Raw genomic sequence first — 20,760 nt, 5'->3', positions numbered from 1 at the left:
AAAAGAAGGAGTGAGACTCGCCTTAGTTCAAGTGCTTACACGTACCAGGTTTGCTTAGGTGGTCTGTAAGTCATGCTTGCATAAATCAACACTTTTAGAGAAAGAGGAAAAAAATAATATTGCCACGGTCCGGTGGGTAGGGGAATAAGACCACAACACTGCACAAAGGACTCCGACAAGGTAGAAGATCGAGGTGCAATGGCACTTTATTGAGGTAGAGCAGGGACTTATATAGGGTCTGTTTCAGAAAGGCTTGGTAACAGGGGAGGAGCATGGGATTGACATCTCAGGGCACAACAGGGTAGGAGAACTCAGGAAAGGAGGAGGAACTTGGGAGGAGTCGAGCATTAGGGACCAGTGGGGACTCACCCCGCACCGCGGCACTCCTCAGCCAATCAGGGCAGCATGAGCAGGAAAATGAGGGAGTAAACAACTTCTGGCGGGAAAACAGCTCTGGGCAAGCCCAGGCAAGTTCTGGGCTATGCAAGTAAATGGGGTTAATACAACCATGTGGAGAAAACACATCAAACAATGTTTAAAACAGGGTATGAATGAGCAAGTCCATAAAATGGAATCCCTTCACACATTGAAAAGGTCCCTCCATGCTTTAAAGTGTTCCCATTTGGACACAGGCTCCTCAGCACAATATGGGATAAAGGTAAACCTTCTGTACTTGAGTGTGTTTCTCCCCTGTTCCTGGGCTACTTTATACTGTATATTATCACTGTCATCAAAAGGAGTGTGTATAAGAACTTGAAAAACCAAACCAACCTGTTTCTAAGGTGTTCCATATATCACAGTCCTGTAGGTGGCTTTATTTCTAAAGTTCTGGGCTGTGCTGCTGTTGAAGCCTCCTGCTCCCCCTTGCTCCCAAGACCTACTTCTGGACTTAATTGCTGCATAAGGAGTAATCACCTACCTAAAAGTAAGCTCCATTTCTTTACTGAAGTCATTGTTTATAAAAGAGCTATAGGCTGCCAAAATGGTTTTGCTGTGACGATTTTATCAGACACTCAACGGATGCACTGCCTGCCATTCTCATTTGTGCATCACCAGTTTTCTCAATGATAAACAGTTGACTTTGGTTTAATGAATTAATGGTGGAGACAAGCATGGACCTCAACATCTTTTAATATGTTAACAATCTAGGTGTCTCACTAAATCAAAAGAGATTGTTTGTCATGTAAAACCTAATTTCTAGATTTGGTGAATCCAGCACCAGCTGGAGTAAAACTAAGAGCTGTAAAGCTCTCTTGTTGTTTGAAAAAACCTGATTGACTCTTCCAATTTCTATATCCCCCAAGTGTATTTAAGCAGATATGTGCATACATAAGCAGCACCTGCTAACGGTAAGATAATATTCAATACGGCCCAAACCAATATCCTGTTTGCATAAAATACATGAAAATATATTATCTTTTTCAATTATATTAATAATTAACATTTTTTCTGGAACATCCAGAGCTCTATACGGGAGCAGCAGTGTAAACTGCATATGAGTAAAACAGGATTTTTCCTTCCCAAATAGTTTTTGCTGCTTGTAAGGCATGTGGTCAAACCTGTTGGTAGGATTTGAAGCTGGCAGCTTTGCCCCACACCTGCAAGCCCATATGTAGTCCTCAGCAGAGACTGAGGCTGCCATTCCACTTCACAAGCTTAGTTTCTCAGCTTGGAGAAATAAGTCACCCCAACAATAAACTACAACATCAAGCACGTGTCTCGTTCCAAATTTTTTTTTTAAATCCAGTGACCTTGGATTTATTTCATACCCCTCTTTGCTTGTAACAGTTCATCTGTCTTCCCAGATATTATTTCTCCTTAAGCAAATCTACTTTCCTTGTTTCATGGATTGTGAACTTCATTCCAGACATTTCTTTGTGGAAAATCTTACATGTGGGGAGGGAGGTATAGAGTGGAGGAGATACTTTGAATAGGTTATCTTTGCAATCATTCTTAAATCATGCCTCTCCAATGATCTGCAGAGAGATTCTATTCTCTTCAAGATGGCAACTGGCTTTTAGCTGTTTATTTCTGCCCACTGAGTTTGCACTAGGGTATACTCACAGTAGGCTGCTCATTGCACTGAGGGGATTACAGTGACAGGAACTCTTTTATAAAGATGATAAACAAGAGTAAGTCTCTAATTTGTTGGTTTTCAGAAATACTTGGGTCAATACACTTGGAATGTAGTAAATATTGCTTGACTTCTTTCTGCCTGGTCCTGTGAACTTCAGAATTCTGTTCATAGTAAGCCTGTACCATCTCATTAAAGTATTGGAATTAAACAGTAAAGCAATTGCAGAAAGAAATTAAATATTTTATAGAGTATTCAATAAATTTTTTATTATATCCTGCAGCAACTTGGAACTGATTCGAATGTCATTGTTTTGACTTCATAAATTGTTTGTAAATAGATATCTTCCCCTGTGTGGGCCACTCAGTCAGAGGAATGAAGAAAAATAAGACTGGAACCATCACGAACTTAAATTCTGATGATTTTTTTATATCTGAGACCTTGCAGTTTCATATACATCACTTTGTATGAATTCTGCAAAATTCTGCATTGCTCACTGAATATGCAGTGTTCATCCAAATGCACAATTACACACATATGTATGTATGAGGTATTCTACATCAAAATATTTGGCAGAAATGCATAAAGAGTGAAGGTTTTTACCAGACTGACAAAATCTCTAAATATTGCCTCCCACATTCCATCCATAATAATATGATTAGGTGAAAATGTGGTGTCCTGAAGTATTACCTTACCACATATATGAATTCAGGGGACTCCTAAATGTTTCCATGTTCCATATCTCATCATTGCTTAATTTAGACTAAGATCAGCTTTTTCTTTCAGCTCTGGAGACCATGAAAACTTCAGAATGCTTCCCATTTCTTCAGTATACACAGCTATTTGGACATTTTTTGACTTTGTAGTAGTTTTAAATCACACATTGATCTTTAAGACCAGATCATGTTACTCTAGTAAACATTTCAGGTGTCTTTCTTCCACAGATTACCCAAGATAAAATTAGTTATGAAACACAGAAGCAGCTTAGGTCTGGAAAAAAAAGAGACAAAACTGGTTTAAGCAGTTCTGTGTGAAGTCTGAAAGGCCAGAGCCACAATTCAGTCCATGTATTTATTCAACAGCAGAAAGTCCATGTCCATTCCAGTCTGAGGAAATTAATGCATGTGTGCATGCATGATATATGAATAAGAAAATGGAATAAGCAAAAATTCTCTTCTTCTGTACTTGCTCTAGTTCCTATCATGGATCATGTTTTCCTCTGACACTTGTTTCTTTCACTGAAATATCACCAGTTAGTAACCACTTTGTTCTTCAGTAATCTTATTTTTTGTGCAAAAAGCTTCTTCCCTGAAGTGAATAACCATTTTTCTACATAAATTCTCAGTTTCTAATCACTTTTGAAAGCATATTTTTTTCTCAGACTTTGTTAATCTCCTCACACTCCAGTGTGGATGACAACTGTGGCAGTGTCTTACAGACAAAGTGAGTATCCTTATGGCCAGAACAACTTGCTCAAAACTTTTTTTCCAATGATATTATTAAGCCATAATGTTAATATCACGTATATGTTTCTAATTGGTTTATTGCTCACTCTTATTTTTATATCCATAGATTTCATTATCAAGTTCCTAGTAATGTGTCATTACAATCATTTTTACTGAAAATCTATCTGTAGTATATTGGTCATCTACCTTCTTCCTAAATTTCTCAGTTCCTTCACTGCAGTTTTCAGAATATCATCATTAGCTTCAGCTGAAGCTTAAATGACTGTGGGCAATGGTACCTCATAGAACTATATATACACAGCTAGGGAATAATGCCTACAGCCTTAAAACTTTGCTCCTTAATATTATCTTCTCATCTTCAACAAAAGTATTAATATCTTAAGGTGATGCTGGAGTCAGTAACTCAGAGCACATTTCTGCCAGACACAATGGTTTGTGATCCCCTGATGTCTTCGACAGGACTCTTTGGGACAACCAAAGATGTCTACACTGCCTGTGATCATCAAAGAGGTATGCAGACAGGCTCCAACAGAAAAAAGAAATTGTACAATGTCAAAAACTGAAAAGTGAATTCATTTTAGATGAATCATGCAGCAAAAAGGCTACAGATTCTGAAACTGCTGCTGAGCCTTCTGTTATATGCATTGTCTGCTCTGGTCTTACTGGCCTTTTCAAGCATATCACCAGTCAGGCCAGTTAAAGGTGCACAGGAATAGTAGCAGCTTTAGTTTTGTTTGTCATGCAATGTGTTGAACTGATACTTTCTCCTCTTATTTGAAAACATGATACACCTAATTCAAGCAGAAACTTTCAAAGGCCATTGTAGTTCATTATGAGGGGCTGAGCAACTATGGCTTCAGATTCTTGACTCCTTTTGTTTACTCCATGTGTTTGAAATCCAGAATTTCTCACTGAAAAGATACCCACAATACACCACTTCAGCTATAGAATGGAAGAGTAATTTATTTTGGGAGATTTATGGTTCCTCAAACACTCTGCAACTTTGTAATGAATAGTGGAGACTGGGTAAATACACACTAAGATGGCAAGGACTAGGATTCTGAAAGCCACTAGAGAACAGAACAGCTGTAGAAATGCATCTGTAATAGTGCAAGAGTTCCCCACTACAGAAATTGCCAATGTTAAGGGTGCAACGTTCTAACTGTGCATATGGAAAACCTATGCTTTACCAGGCCATGCATCTCATGTGGGGAATCCCTAATCTGTTTGAAGGAATTTATTCCAAATGTCCTGGTGTCAGGTCAGGTCCTTGTTCAGAAGCTTAAGCAAGCACTGCTTGTTAGAAATCTTCTCCGTTCAAAACGGTCGGATTAAATTCCTAAATAGTCCTGGCATTCTTCTCTGTGCTCAGGCTGAATCATTCAAAAGGCTCTGAAAAGGGAGGTGGTACAACCCACTCTGTTAATGAGCCAAACTTTTAGTGAGAAACAGGAAAAAATTACGACTCTATGCAAAATTTTTCTCTTCCAAAGCTATTTTTGTTCTTTTACATGAGAATACTGGTGGTCTTATGGAAAAGACCTTTCCTACCAAGACACATTTTGAATAATAACACTGATTTCCACATGGCTTCTGATGGTGCTAATCCATGACCACTGAGGACATAGTGTTTTGTTTCTATATCACTAAGTTTGACATATGAGATAGAATATAAATCTTCTTGCTTCAAGATGGTTTTATTTAAAGCCCTGCAGGAATTGAAATTTTTTTAAATCATACTGGTTTAATATTAGTTTTCATTCCATCTTAGAATACAGTCCTAACTTTCATTTAAAATTCCCAAACTTGCAGAAAGCAGTCTGTTTTAAAATTTAAACATGCACTTTTAAATACCTGATATGATTCATTCAAAGTTAATTTTGGATCCCTTCTTCTTTTACCTTGTTTTTTATTAAAGATCTGCCTGTTATTCAACCTTCTTCTGCGTCTTTAAACAAACAAACAAAACTCCCCAAATACAAACCACAACACTGACATTGAAATAATCCCAAGGTAACTTCTGATATTGGCATATACACGTTTGCCAAAGGCAAAGCAGCCCATCTGAAGCATTTTGACAATATATAACTTTATAAGGTCTGTGGTGCTACACCTGTGCAGCTCTGAATTCATCCAGATGAACAGTGGTGCAGCAGTTATACTCGAGCAATCATGTTAAGTTTAACTCCACTTGTAGCTAAGTGAAAGGCTCCCTTAGTTCTTAAGACACAAGCTTTATGCAACAATCAGGTCAGACTGCCTCTTGCCAAGGAAAGATGAGCTGAGGAAGTAATTAGCCTTTTCTGACCAAGGTAGGAGCTATGTTTCTTCCTGTACATGTTTTCTATTGCTCAATTCTTCATGCTTTTAGGCTTTCTAGGAGTCCTTTCTGGTTACAGTAAATTCTCTCCTGAATCAAATTTAAACCAGACTGAATTCTCTCATCATTTCTTCCACAGTAGCCAAGGAGTACATATAACACGTCTAGCACACACAGATAAAGCCACTACTGCATTGCATAAGCAGCCCTTGAGTAGAAAAGTACTTTGCTCTGCAGCCAGAGTAGAATGTAGGTCAGCCTAATAACATTCAACCTGCACTTTTTTCTGGTGACAGTAATAGGCTTAAGGATCGTGATCCCAACGTCTTTTGAAAACCTGTTTTGTGCTAGGTAGAAACAAAGTAGACGCTCAAGTTAAACAGAAGAGAAAGTGATGGCAAGACTGTCTAGAAAGAAACAGGTGAAGACAACTGATTTACAGGCTATTACTAGGCTTAACTCCTGTTCTAGAAAGAACACTATTATTTTAATGTATGAGCCCAAAGTAAGTTTCTAAAATATTTTCTGCAAAAGTGTGAAGAAGTTCCAGCAAGCCCAATCAGATACAGGACCCTGGCTTAGAGGGACTTTCATCTGGGACAGTGCAGCCACCCCCATGCTCCCATGGGGAGAACTATAGAGTTAGTTTGCCTTTCCATTCCCACACTGGTAATTTTACTGCTTTTATTTTCCGGGTATCAGAATATATCAGCATTTGTATCTCAGGGAATTTTTTTTAATACAAAGTGGAGGATATTAAAATTCGTGACACCAAAAATATTGTGTAATTTTTCATTTCTTCTCTATGTTTTCCAGCGCTTGGTGAAAAGGGCAAAATAATACAGAAAATTCACAGAGTCTCTGACTTCTAAATTTCAAACATTACGACTAAATTAAATGTCTTTTCCAACAGACAAAAAGGTGGACCGTGTTACATAGGAATGATCTGCCCACCTTATATTAAATCTGGACTACATATAAAGAGACCAGACAGTTTTGTTTTGGCTGATGGCAGTATTTCCCTCCACATATATTTTCCCACACATACTATATTAGCTTGCCTGCATATGCCATGCAGCAGTCAATGTATCCCTGGAAAAGTCTGGACAGCTCTCTTTCATTTGGCACGCATTCCTGAACCTACTTGAGACTTATTGCCTTCCACAGCTTCACTTGTCACCACCGATAAAACCACATCCCCCACAAAGTAGGAGACTCATTTTAGAGGTGTCACCTTAGCTAGGGAACTTCAATCGAGTCTCTTGACTGAACAAGCTCTGTAGTCTGGGAAGATTATGTCAAGAGATGCCATTCTCTGAGGGCTGCCCAACCCAGGCTCCATGAAAAGTACAGTAAGATAGTCAATGCAGCTGAACAGGCAGTGGAAATCACCTTAAAATGGTGGAATGGAAAAGGTCTGAATTCTGTGTTTTCTTCTGCACCCCCTGCTACCCAATCATCATCCTGTTTTAGGCACGATTCTGGTGTGTTCTTGTCACTAGGGGGTCTATTGGCCCTTATGTTTTTGTATGGTGATATGAAATTTTACCTGCCCCTTTCTTTTTCTCTAAAAAAAACCCCTGAAATCTTTCATAGACTCTATGTCTTTCGCTGATCTTTCCCTCCTTAGTGGCATAATACCTTGATCATGTTCATCATTTACAAGACAGGAAAGCTCCCTGAATTCTTTACTCTGATATGAGGTAGAAAAGGCATGAGCACATGCGAAGGTGAGGTGTTGGTGTCAGCACCTTTAAAATGCTCGTCATATACAATAGTACTTCAAGGGGCCATAGCATATTTTAAAAGAATGATTTGAGCCTTTCCAGAACCAAAGGAAACACAGAAACTGGACTACATGAGTGCTGTTCCATGAATAAAACATGCTGTGTTATTTATATGACAATACAAATCCTGCCAGAGAATATGATATTTATCAAAACAAAGTCAAAGTTTCAAGCCCAATGGCCAAAGTATTTCAAGGTTATTCACTGTACCTGTGGATTGGCAGAATAAATACTTCAGCTTTTCTTTCATATTACCTTAAGATAGGAAAAAAATGAGCAACTCAACACTCTTATAGATAGAAAAGTGAAGTTGTAGGTAGAAAAGGGAAGTTGTAGATAGAAAAGGGAAGCCATGACCTTTTCACTCAGCTGCGTATTGCACACAGATATGGGGAAAGGATCTAGACTGGCTTGTGGCAGCAGGTCACGGAGCAGCCCCTGAAACACAGGGCTGGATTTGTGCCCAGCCCCACAGGGACACCCATCTCCTGGTATATCTGTCTAGTTAAGGACATGATGATGTTCCAGTTTTCCTAAGGGGGGCTGGAGGCTGTTGGCAGAGGATTAAAAAAAAAAAAAAAATATGCCTGATTCAGAAAAGGATCAATTCAACTTTCTGCTTCTCTTGAGCAGCCTCTGAAGTTGGGATTCCAGTAGAGCTATATCCTAATTTTAAAACTTTTGTTTTTTACCTGGCAGAAGGCCTGTGAGCCTGCTGCTCCCAGCACTCCCATTCTCCCCCACAGAAGCCTTCAGACTCTGACATAGCCAGGTGTGTTCAGTCTGCAGGGCTTATAAAGTTAATCCAATGGCAAGCTCCTCTGATTTTCCTTTTAACTAAGGAGGTGAATAAATCTGGGATTCAAATATCCTAAAGGTATGGGTCCCAAAAGTCAGACCCAGAGCTTCTGCCCACCTCTTGGCTTTGCTACAATGTCACAGTAGCGTCTCAGGGTTTAAAACACAGCATGCAGTATTACATTAATCCTATATGTGCATACATATGAAGATATTTATAGCATGGGAATGATTCATGAAAGCAACCACAAATTCCTCTGTAAACCTTTAGGAGTTGTAATTAAAGTAATTAGAAGTATTAATTACTTTACAGAAGCCATGCAGAATGCAAGATCCATATTACAGTTATTCTGTCACAATTTCAAGCCCTTCGAATTAATTTTACTGTGGAAACTCCTCCAGCCTATTTGCATCATTTTGCACTCTGAACTGGCTGTCTAGACAGACAGATGCTATTCACTCGACTTGCAGTGCTATCATAACCTACATTAAATTATTACAATTTCATATAAGCAATCCCTAAAATCAAATATTCAGGACTTATTTGAAAATGAAATAATAAATAATGGATAACTGGGCTAAGAAACTGTGAAATACAGATCAAGTGTAAGATGCTGTGGGACGTGAAAATGAACTAAACCTTTTCTGTTTTCTTCACATTACTTTCATTCACATGCTTGATTGCCTTTCTTTTGCTATTTACTGTTCTCCAACTGCTCCACTCCAGTGATACAAGGATTACAGATAATATATTCAAAATTAATTTAGAATCCTTAAAGATCCTAAAGTAAGGATCAGGATTGGATCCCTGTAACTGCTTAAGAATCTCAACTGAGAGAAATTACTAATCATCCTTAGAATAGAAGAAAATTGAGTAACGAATCAATGAAAATAATGATTCCAAGATGTATACTTGAATTCTGTTTTCAGCATTTGAGTTTCTTCTGAGTTACAGGATCTTTGAGAGACTGGGATGGAGCAAGGTTGTGGAGTGACTGAGACATCAGTAGGACAGGTAAGACTAGGAGAGATAAGAAAGACTAGAGATTGCCACAAGAACAAAACAGCTCTCTGGTTTAGGTTGGAACTGCTCTGTGGGACTGACTGGCATCACTTTCTTCCACCCAGTTAGTGTTCATATATCATGTCAGAGAGGCCATTCAGAAAGCAATTATTAAATGCAGGAGATAAGGATGTTATTAAGGGAATTAAAGAATTCAGAGCTGTGAAGAAAATCTCATTAAGAAAATTAATTTTTTATAGTCAGTAGAGAGATTGAACACTTGGCAGTGAACGAAATACATATGCTCATGCATATCCACCTTATAAATTGCACCAGACTGTGAGGAAAGACAGTATGTAGCCCAGTAATGCAAGACATTACTACAACATACTTAATAACCAAACTATGGCTGCACAAGCAGGCTTAAGTCTAGCTTTTCCTAATTTTGTATACCACACTCACAGCATGAGTTAAGTTTCTTGAATGCAGATTTGTATATGCAATGCATTTATTTATGTGTTGTGAATGTAAATACTCGTTTAAAAGATGATACTGTTCTAAAAAAGCAGACAACTCCCAGCCCTGTGAAGATCTGATTTTCAGCCGTAGAGATAATCTTTACTTGCTTAGAGGAAGGAGGGACGGAAGACTGCAGGAGTATTTTTCAACAGACAAGGAGCTGAACAAAAAAAGACTTGCTTAATTGTAAAGAAAGGGAGAGAAGCTGTCATATAAACAACGGTAAAAATGAAGTGCAAAGGGACGAGAGGGAAAAGAAACAATACACATGAATCATAAGATCAGAGACATACAGACACAATGCCACGCATAAGAAGAAAATCCCAAAAGTTAAAAAAAAAAAATCCCCAAACAACACGAACATAGTCATAGTGGGAAGGATAAATCATTTTTGCAGCAGATGAGTTGAAAAATTATTTCGTCATTTTGCAGCCTGCATTTTCTACATCCGTTCTAAGGTACATTCACAAGCAATGATGCAGTAGACAAGGACTTGGCTTTAGATTTCAGTCATAAGTTATTCTTGTGAAGAAAATAACTGAACACTGGATTATGTTTTTCCCTTTTAGGCATTTCCTTTTTTACTGATGCGGAAGTAACAAAGCCACCAAACAAGGACTGTAAGTAAACTTATTTGTACATGATAAGCTCCATTCAACAGGAAACACTGTATTCAAACATCAGCAGTATGTAGCAGATGAAGAGAGAGATTTCTAAAACAAAAAAGAAGGGCCTTTGCCTCTTTAATGTTCTTTAATGCTGAGGCAGTTTTGACATTTTAGAAGCACTGCGCAGCACTAAGCCAAGAAATTATTTGACTGCACATCATGGAGGGGTGCATTGCATGCATGCACACCATGTGCCAAACTCCATATGTCTGCAGGATCCAAGCATTTTGAACAGGGCATTGAGAAAAAACTCATGTTTTGTTGTACCGCAATACATGCAGTTGCATGCTAATTATTCACTTAGAATCACAGAATCATAGAATGATTTGGGTTGGATGGGACCTTAAAGATCACGTCATTCCAACTCCTCTACCATGGGCAGGGATGCCATTCGCTAGATCAGGTTGCTCAGGCCCCATCCAACCTGGCCTTGAACACTTCCAGGAAGAGGCCAGCCAAAACCTCTCTGGGCAACCTGTTCTTTTGTACTGATGTAAAGTGCTTCACCAACCTCACACTAAAGAATTTCTTCCTAACATCTAATCTAAACTTGTCCTCTTCCAGTTTAAAACCATTGCCCCTTGTCCTGTCACCATCTGCCCGTACAGAAAGTCCCTCTCTCTTCTTTTTATAAGCCCCCTTAAGGTACCAGAAGGCCACAGTGAGGTCTCCCCAAGGCCTTCTCTTCTCTAGGCTGAACAATCCCAGCTCTCTCAGCCTGCCTTCATAAGAGAGGTGCTCCAGCCCTCTAATCATCTCGGTGGTCCTCCACTGGACCAGTTCTAATAGGTCCATCTCTTTCTCGTGCTGAGAACCCCAGACCTGGACACAGCACTCCAGGTGGGGTCTCACCAGAGCAGAGTAGAGGGGCAGAATCCCCTCCCTTAACCTGCTGGTGATGCTGCTTTTGATGCAGTCAGGATGCATTTGGCCTTCTCCTCTCTGAGCACACAGAGTTGGCTCTTGTCCACCCATCAGCACCTTGAAGTCCCCTGCAGGGCTGCCCTGAATGACTAATCTGAAGTTAAGGTGATTTCTGCATATAACAGCACTAGCAGCTTTTTCAGTAGTCACATTATTTGTATCACTTCTGATTCTCAAATTTTTGAACTGAGTTGAAATAAGAGTTTAGCAATGCTGGGAAGTAGGCTTTCTAACTCCTCATCCTACTGTCTCCTTTTCAAGGCAAGCAATGTTTGTTACAATCTTTCACTTGAAACACTTAAAATTACATGAAAATTGCTTTTAAAACATCAAGTTGAATACTGTGTCAATCAGTGGAACAGAAGCTATGAATGACATAAACTTTGCAAGACGCTAAAATGTACTAATTTCTGGAGTAAAAAATCCAGATTCTAGTGTCATAGGTGTTTGCATGACCTGATTTATTTTTTTTCTGGAGGAAATTATTTGAAGGCAGCTCCAGCAAGGCAATGAACTAAAATTTTGAAAATTACATTTAGGTAAGTGCAATTGGTTTGTGAGGATGACAATAATAAAATGTACTGTAAATACTGCCTTAGTACTTTGGCATGCATAAGAAAACATCTACTAAATATCTGTCTTCCTCCTGTTCAAGACCTACAGAATTCTCATTTGTGGGGATTTGTAAGGGATCTGCTCCTTTCTCCTGAGAAAATGGTGGCATCCTGAAATGGGAAGACAGGGGACAAGGCATTTTTCGTGTCATTAAATCAGAAGCTCTGGCAAAGATGTGGGGACAAAGGAAGAAAAATGACAGAATGACGTATGAAAAATTGAGCAGAGCTCTCCGGTGAGTTAACGGGCAGCAGTATCCCTCATTTCATTTGGCTTCTATTCCAGCATCCATTTTTCATAACTGTTATGAAAACTTTGGGGTGGGAGGGAAGGATTGGGTGGGTGGTTATTTTCTTCATGTTTTTTCTTTAGGTCATGAGATAGTTCCTGGCCTCCTTTGCTTCTGAAAAAAATCCATAGGGCTAAATAGAAAGCAGTATAGAGTTGTAACTGCTGATGACAACAAAGTAATCACACTTTATCTCAGTTGAGAATGTTACACTATATTTACCAAGCAACCCCCCAAAAATTTCTCTTTTTGTTGTTCCAGTAACACTGATGGTTTCTTCTCAACTGTGATGACCTTGAGGAAAAAGTACAACAAATCAAAGATCACAGTTCTTTGTAATTCTTGCATCTTTCAAACAGTGGAAGGCATACTCCAAGGCATGTGGGAAAGTTTAAACCTGTTAAAAGTCTTGAGAGCAATTTAACAGAAAGAGAGGAGCTCTCTGACTGTAAAGAACACAGTGATTCACACACTGTTCTGCTGCCATGAAGTCCACGTGAAAAACTTCTCTATTGTGACTTCTGCTACTACTTTGTCCATTGTTTCTTTTCTGGTTTTCCTCTGCAGTTACTATTATAAAACGGGCATTTTGGAACGAGTGGACAGAAGGCTGGTGTACAAGTTTGGAAAGCATGCCCATGGATGGCAGGAGAACAAGATGTGAATTTCCTCATGTTTCCTTCTCAGTACAGAATGTGCCACATCCTGAATTATAAAGCTGCAATGGATACTTGAGGGAGAGTTTTTCTGCTCCCTTTCTCCCCTCTGTCAGTCTGGTTGAACTCATTGCAGATTGCTTCAGAAGACAGACTAGAGCAACAAAAACAGCACTTGAGATTTGGAGTTGTCCTCCCCTTCATGATTTCTGCCAAGCATTATCTCTTGTACCCCTTTACTGCTCCTCAAGAGATTAGGATTAATGTTGATGTTTAAACACTCCCTGCCTCTCTCTGTCTTAGCCAGTATGTCCACTGGGAAGTATTAAATTCTGCCCTGTTTCACTGCCATTTAAAAGAAATTGTTTAGGTACATCTTCCAGTTAGGTTCCTATACTTTGGAGTAACATGGAAAATTTTCCTTCATTTCATAAGAAAAACACTTTTCTTATCCAATGTACCCTAAACCATTGCATTACTCAGATATGCTAGAATTCAATATGTTGTTCAAAATGAGCAATTCAGTCCTCTATATTTATCTGGATTTAACTGGTCCAGTCAACTAAGTTAACAAAGAGAAAAGACTATTCTGAATTTATCAAGCAGCTATCTTCCTTGCCTATTGATGTCATCTGTGCAATTATATTAACCTATATATACTTGGTATATTTAGTTTTTTGAGCCAAAAAAGAGTTTGCTGCAATTATTTATCACTGTTCTTTATGCTGTATTGGTGAGTTGCCATTGTTCACATGATATCAGTTCTGTTATATAGCAGAATTAATATAATTTTTATTATAAAGAATTTTGATGGAAATATTAACTCCTCTGAAATCCAAGGTCACTTTTTGCAACTTTGCATCCATAGAAGTTTGAATTTTTCTTCTATTAACCCTCATGAAAGTGAATTCATGTAACTTTTGCATTTGGAAGAAGCAGTTCCGGAAAGAATATAAGCATTTGCTGAAGTAGATTAATTTTAAAATGCAAATTATTATTTGTGGCAAGGTTTTTATAGAACTTTCGCCCACATCTATACAACCATATGTTTAATTCTTCAAAGCAGCCTATAACATACAGTTTTACATATACCAATAAAAATTAACATGCAGTAAGTGCCCTCAGGTGCTCCCTACCTTAACTTTACAATAAGTAAATTGGTTGGAATGAAGGATGATATGTGAAAATTCAATTGTGCTTTTTGAAAGCATCATAGTCATTTGGTAGTTATTACGAACATTGGTTTTTACACATTACAAATTTAAGCAACTCTAAATCCATCAACAATTTTAGGCTAACCACAAGTGGCTTTCAGGGAGTTTTGATGGGGCTCTGATCTTGCTTTCCAATGGATGTCTTTGCAGCATGTTATTCCACATAACCTGAGTTCATTGTTGAGTTCCTTTGTTCTTTAGCCCTAAAAGTCTCAGAAGACTGTGGCCATGTCTGCAATAACAATTGTGTTTTACAGAAAGCATTTGATTTCAGAACTGGAATTATGCAATTAAGTACTGCTGCAATAACATTTTAGGTTGGTACCTCACTACACTACTTAGTGGGGAATGGCTGCGATGGCTCTTACTGACTGTACAACCTGCATCATGTCCTGACTTCATCTCTACCCATCAAATGCTGCAAAATTCATATTAGAGATGATTATCACTGAGGGTTCTTCTGAAAATTATGAGTCTATGGATATCTTCATCTTATGCCTGTTTTTCAACTATTTATTTCTTTTTGTCTGCGTAAGAGCTACATACATTCTTCTTGAAAGATAAATTCCTTTAAGATATAGATAGCGTATAAAGGGCATGCTGTGAAAAATGCTCAAATTTTATCACAGCACTATTGCAGCACCTATTTCCCAATACAACACTATTACTTTGCTAAAAGAAAAAATCATTAACCACAGACAAAACAGGGACATTAAACTCCACATAAAATTAGTCTATAAGAGGACATAGAACTGAGGGATGAGTACTTTCAAAATAAGATTTACCTCCTAAAATCATAGAATCATAGAATAGCTTAGGCTGGAAGGGACCTTAAAGATCATCTCATTCCAATCCCCTGCCATTGGCACGGATGCCACCCACAAGATTATGTTGCTCAGGGCCCCATCCAACCTGGCCTTGAACACTTCCAGGGATCCCCATCTTCTTTGGGCAACCTGTTTAGTGCCTCATTGCTCTCGAAGTAAAGAATGTCTTCCTATTATCTAATCTAAATCTCTCCTCTTTAGTTTAAAATTGTTCTCCCTTGGCCTATCACTATCAGCTCTGCATAAAGTTGTTCTCCCTCATTTTTGTAAGCCCCATTTAAATACTGAAAGGTTGCAGTGAGCCTTTTCTTCTCCAGACTGAACAATCCCAGCTATCTCAATCTGTCTTTGTAGGAGAGATGCTTCAGCCCTCTGGTCATTTTTATGGTCCTCCTCTGGACCCCCTCCATGTGTTTCTTGTGCTGAGGACTGCAGACCTGGTCTAGTGGAAGGTGTATCTGCTCGTGGAATGTGTAGCTGCCCATGGCAGGAGGGTTGGAACTAGATGATCTCTAAGGTCTCTTCCAACCCAAACCACATGATTCTATGATTATTTACTGCATGAGGGGCTGGGTCAGACAAAACAGTCAGGGAGACTCTCCCATTGAATCACGAATTCAGAAAGGTCCCCCTTGTTTTCTAAACTCCTTCTTAGAAAGGAGTTTGGGTGCATCTGGATCCAATCCTAGTCTTGGACTTGATCAATAGTTTTTATCTCTAGGATTATAAATATGCACAATGAATCCTTTACATATCTTTCAAAGTTTAGTGTGCTATCAATCACTTACCCAGAGTCTGTGGTAAGGAAACTCTCAGCCAGAGAAAGTTTCTCAAGGAAACTCTTGAGAGGCTCCCCTGCTCAAGGGGAGATCCTGGTGTGCAGCCTGATGATGTACAGGAGAGCTCAACTGGCCCTGGGTTGTCCACTGCTTATAAAGTAAGATTATACTCATAGTTCCATACCTGCCAGACATCTGGCTCACCATTGGAGGCAGCCCTTGGCTACCACATTGCCATCTGCCCCCAAAGCCAGAGTAAACTGGATACAGCCATCACAATCCCCACTTGTGATTATGGCTTAAGTGAGAAGTAAGGGGGATGTGGGGGGTGAGAGGTAGGGGGAATGGGGGGGCAGGAGGGAGTGACACCACCACATGTGTTCATCTCTTTCTGTGTCCCTTTCTGTGTGGCTCTGAGCACTAAGTGCCATTCTGTGTACCTCAGGGTCCTCTAAGTGCCCTTTGTCACAGCTCAGGGACCTCCACGTATTCTTTCGTTCACTTTACACCCCTCACTATCACTTTCTGTGCAGACCCAGATCTTCAAAGTGCCTCTTATTGAGACCAATGGGCTTCCTTGGGCCTTTCTATGTGTGCCAGTGTCTGTGTGCTTTTCTGGGTGGCCTTGGCTCCTGACCCTACCAACACCAAGCTTCTCCCCTTATACCTCTTCCTAACAGTTTTCCTAAACCACTGCCTCACTCTAACCGGATTCTTGGTCCAAAAGACAAAACCTTCAGCTTAGGACTCCCATAAAGAAGGGGCCGGGACTAATAGCTGTTGTTGCCCTTTGATGCTTACTCACAGCCCCAACCAACAGCAGAACTCTCTGCTTGTTCTGACACCTAGTGATTTTCCATTTTGGAGCAATGTTTGGTTCGGCGTAGTGCCAGGGTACATTGAGTTTTATAGGCAAGTGCATCACTCCATCTAGTGGTGCTATGAAACAGGGACAGTGGGAGACCAGCAAGAGCCATCTGTCCCGGCAAATTTGGAGTGGGAGCAGTGCCTGGACATTATCAATTTTGGAGCTGAGCTCTGCCCAGAGTAAATAACGTGATGGTGCGTTTAGTGGGAAGGAAAGTGCATAACTTCAGTGTCGGTTGTGCAGTTTATAGTCTTCAAGGGGAAGGTAAGGGCCAACAGTTTTCTGTCTGTGTAGTCGCTGGAGGTTTTCAATTTTGTAGCTATGCTTCTAGGTAGGTGCATTATTTCCAGAATTATTTTCTAAATAAAGCATCCCACCAACACTGGGACTGTATGCTTTCCTTCCCACTCTCATGTTTTACCACCACATACTCTCACTCTGGACAGAGCCCTGCTCTAAAATTGGAAAAGCTCATTGACTGCTCCCACACTAAAGGTGATAGGACCAAAAGCTGTTGCTGGCCCTCTGCTTCCACTTTTAATGCCCCCAACATCCCTTCCCCCTCACACTCGGCCGTGGTCCGTGTGCCCCCATCCGCTGACAGATGAACACTTGATCCAGCATCCAAAAAGGTTTTGAAGAGTGGAGAAAGTGTGCTCAGTGGTATCAGCCCACCTCACCTAAGTATAGGTGGATGATTTAGAGAAGGTGACTGGGTGTGCAGCTACAATGTGAGCTGCAGGCTGTGTCCTGGGTGAGGGAAAACAGTGAGAGATTCAGGCCAGGGACCGTGACCTGGTGCCGACCCTTAGCACAACAAAGGGCATGGGGACCTGTGGCATAGGCCAGGTGACCTGGCACTTACGGACACAGCAGGACCCAATAACACAGCAGGAAGACCTCAGACTGTTGCATACACAGACTGTAAGAGTACAAAATTCCCAGGATTCCTTTTGTGGGGTGTCCCTCCCTAGGGGTACTATCTCAAGCAGTTATTCTGTTGTTGCACAATGACTAAATTACTCAAAGGATCCAGACATCTGAGACTCTGCTATGGGAAACCGAGCATCGAGCCAATAAGGAAACTTTGTCTGATTGTGTGAGTGTGGGGTGTCCAGGGAGTCAAGTGGGGCACCCGTTGGTCACTGGAGGTGCCTGCTGTAAAGGGTCCTTGGCCCTAGCAATTACAATCCTGGAGGTGAGAGTGTAGCTGCCAGAGTGGTTCCTGGGTAGTCAGACAGGAAAGTTTCTTTACAAGTACATTTAGATGGGAAGGAAAGACCATAATGACGGAGTTTGTGGTGGAATTTATAGGCTGCAGGAGAAAGTGAAGTCCAGAAACAGCTTTCTGTCCTGGAAACTTTTATGTGGGAGCAGTCGCTGGACATTTTCTGGTTTAGAGACAGTCTCTTTCCAGAGTGATCATGTGTGATGTTTTAGTTTACAAGGAAAGTGCACAGTCCCCAGTGTTGGTGGTGCAGTTGATAGCCTGTAAGGAGAAAGTGAATGCCAGCAATAGCTTTCTGTCCCGGCAACTTCCATGTGGGAGCAGTGCCTGGTGTTTTCAGTTTCTGAGCTGGAATCTACCAAGAGTAAATAACATGATGGTATGTTTAGTTGGGAAGGAAAGCACAGTGTTGGTAGTGCAACTTACAGGCTGCATGGTGAAAGAGGAGCATCAGCTTTCTGTCCTGGCACCCTTTATTTGGGAGCAGTTGCTGAACTTTTTCAGTTTTGACATGGGCTTTGCCTGAAGCGTAAGAATGCGACAGTACTTATTTTGGGAAGGAAAGAGCGTAGCCTCTAGAGCTGGTAGTGCAGTTTGGAGGGTGCAAGGAGAAAGTGCAGATCAGCAAGAGCTGGCTTTTACCTTCCCTCGACACCTTTCAACAAAACCACTAGATGGTGGTATGTGTCTGCCTAACAATCTGAATGTACCTTGATGCTTTCTCGCTGAGCAGAAAAGTGCAGCTCCAAAACTGGAAAAGTCAGGTGAATGTTCCTGCACGAAAGGAGCCAAGACGGAAAGGTGTTGCTGACCTTCGGTTTCCCGTTGCAGCCTATAAATTGCATCACCAACACCGGAGCTACATTTCCCACTGAAATGTACTGTGATATTCACACACTCTTGACAGTTTGGTGAGAGCTCCACTTTGCAAGTACATCTTTCTTCACTCTGATGCAGTGAATCCAGGACTCGATCTCTTTTATTTTTCACAGCAGTACATGTAGTCAAAATAAGTCAATATATGGTCCTTTCCACTTTTCCTCTGGCGGCTCATCCTTCCAGGTCTGAATATAAATAATGTCTCTTGGTCAAAAGCTGTGGACAGCCACATCCAAAGGAAGGGAAGTTCCACTGGTTAAGATACCTATGCAAAGAGGACAAAACCCATGAGAAAGACAAAAGATAATTTCTCAGCATATCGTCACCTTTCACATGCATTTGATCACCTTTAGTCACCACAGTATTAATTTGATACAGTCTGCCACAGAGAATTTCAAAGGGGTTTTTTCCCCCTCTAACATGTGGGGTAATCTGGATTCATATTAAAGCAATAGATAATACATCTACCTAAATTTTTGCAATTTGTCTTTTGATAGTCTGATTCAACTTTTTCACTAGATTGTGGTTTCCAAGATGTGTGCAAATCCCATTAAACTGAAGGAATTTAGACGCTCCCCGAACCACCTCTTTGAAGAAATGTGGCCCACTGTCTGAAGATAAACCCTCTGGAATTCCAAATCTTGTAATTATTTCTTTTAGTAACATTTTTAACAACCTCACTGGTTCAACTGCTGTGGCAAGGGAAAGCCTCTGGTCATCCTGAAAAAGTATCAGCTAGAACTAGCAGATCCTTACTACATCTACGTTTAGATAACTAAGGTAAATCTATTTGCCATTATTCCCCTGAAGTTATTCCCCTTTTCAGCACTCCCACAGGGGCTTTCTTAGGATTTTAGGATTATTTACACAGCCGATTGGCATTTTACTGGTTGTGAGAACTTGTTGATCCAAAGTGTGTGATTCAAAGTTCGCAGGCAGGCAGACATAATAACCATAAACCCACACTTAAAACACAAAGAGTAAATCTATTTCTGTTATCTTGCCAACTGGGTTATCCCCAGAGCAGTGCCTGGGCAAAGGCACACAGGCAGAGACTCAGGCACTGTTAAACTTGGTCCATGCTAGAGAATCACTGGCCTGCTGTTAACTCTGCTTTATCAAGGGTTATTCCTAGCTGCAAGGTCACTTGAGCTATTGACAATCTGCCTCACCAGTCTTCTGCTTTTAACTCGTTCCTCCAAACAATGTTATCCACCAACACTCAGAACTTGTTTTCTTTTTTGAACATCTCAGTATTTCTGCCAATCAATCTTCTTTCATTCACGTATTGACACAGACTCATGTTGCTATTGTTACCTAACCATTGTTCCAGTTCTGTTGCAAATACATCACCAAACAGAGTCAAGCTGATTCATTATCCCTGTGGTTGTAACGTCCAGCATAGCTGCATCTTTCTTCCCATTGTTAGACTTCTGCTCATCCACCACATTGCAAAAGAAAGCATCTTTTAAATCCAAAACAGTCAAATAAGTGTTTGCACATTATTTGTTTGGGGTTTATTTGGTTTATTGCTGTACCAGCCTATGTTCCTGAGAACGAGGCTTCTTTACTGGTAATATAGAAGTATTAAATTCAGGTTGATGCTCTCTAAACAGCATTCAATTACCATATCCAGGATGTCATTCTCAAGCTCCTCGGTGGTCTGGTTCATTCATTAACAGATTGGAGCCTTCCATGCCTTTTTTTTTTGTGAGATTTGTAACTGTACAGAGTTTTCTGATAAAAGTTATTTGAGCATTTAACTTGCATAATAAATCACATCCTCACAATGGAATGTGTTGTTCTGGCACATATAGAAACTCATGTGTCAGTTTAGTATCTCCAA

General features: G+C 40.2%; 1 protein-coding gene across 1 annotated transcript; it reads left to right on the top strand.

Moving 5' to 3' along the window:
• Nucleotides 1-3,926: 3,926 nt before the first annotated feature.
• On the top strand, nucleotides 3,927-13,159 carry ELF5 (E74 like ETS transcription factor 5). Its single transcript, XM_032691816.1, is given in 7 exon segments — nucleotides 3,927-4,050; nucleotides 8,404-8,428; nucleotides 8,593-8,620; nucleotides 11,468-11,480; nucleotides 12,215-12,265; nucleotides 12,268-12,409; nucleotides 13,031-13,159. Coding segments are annotated over 7 exon segments (480 nt in total). The 3' UTR covers nucleotides 13,128-13,159.
• The last annotated feature ends 7,601 nt before the right edge of the window (nucleotides 13,160-20,760 follow it).

Source organism: Chiroxiphia lanceolata, chromosome 6, assembly GCF_009829145.1.
Source record: "Chiroxiphia lanceolata isolate bChiLan1 chromosome 6, bChiLan1.pri, whole genome shotgun sequence".
NCBI classification, from domain to species: domain Eukaryota; kingdom Metazoa; phylum Chordata; class Aves; order Passeriformes; family Pipridae; genus Chiroxiphia; species Chiroxiphia lanceolata.
Note: the sequence above shows the minus strand (reverse complement) of the source record. Positions and strands in the feature narration are given on the sequence as shown.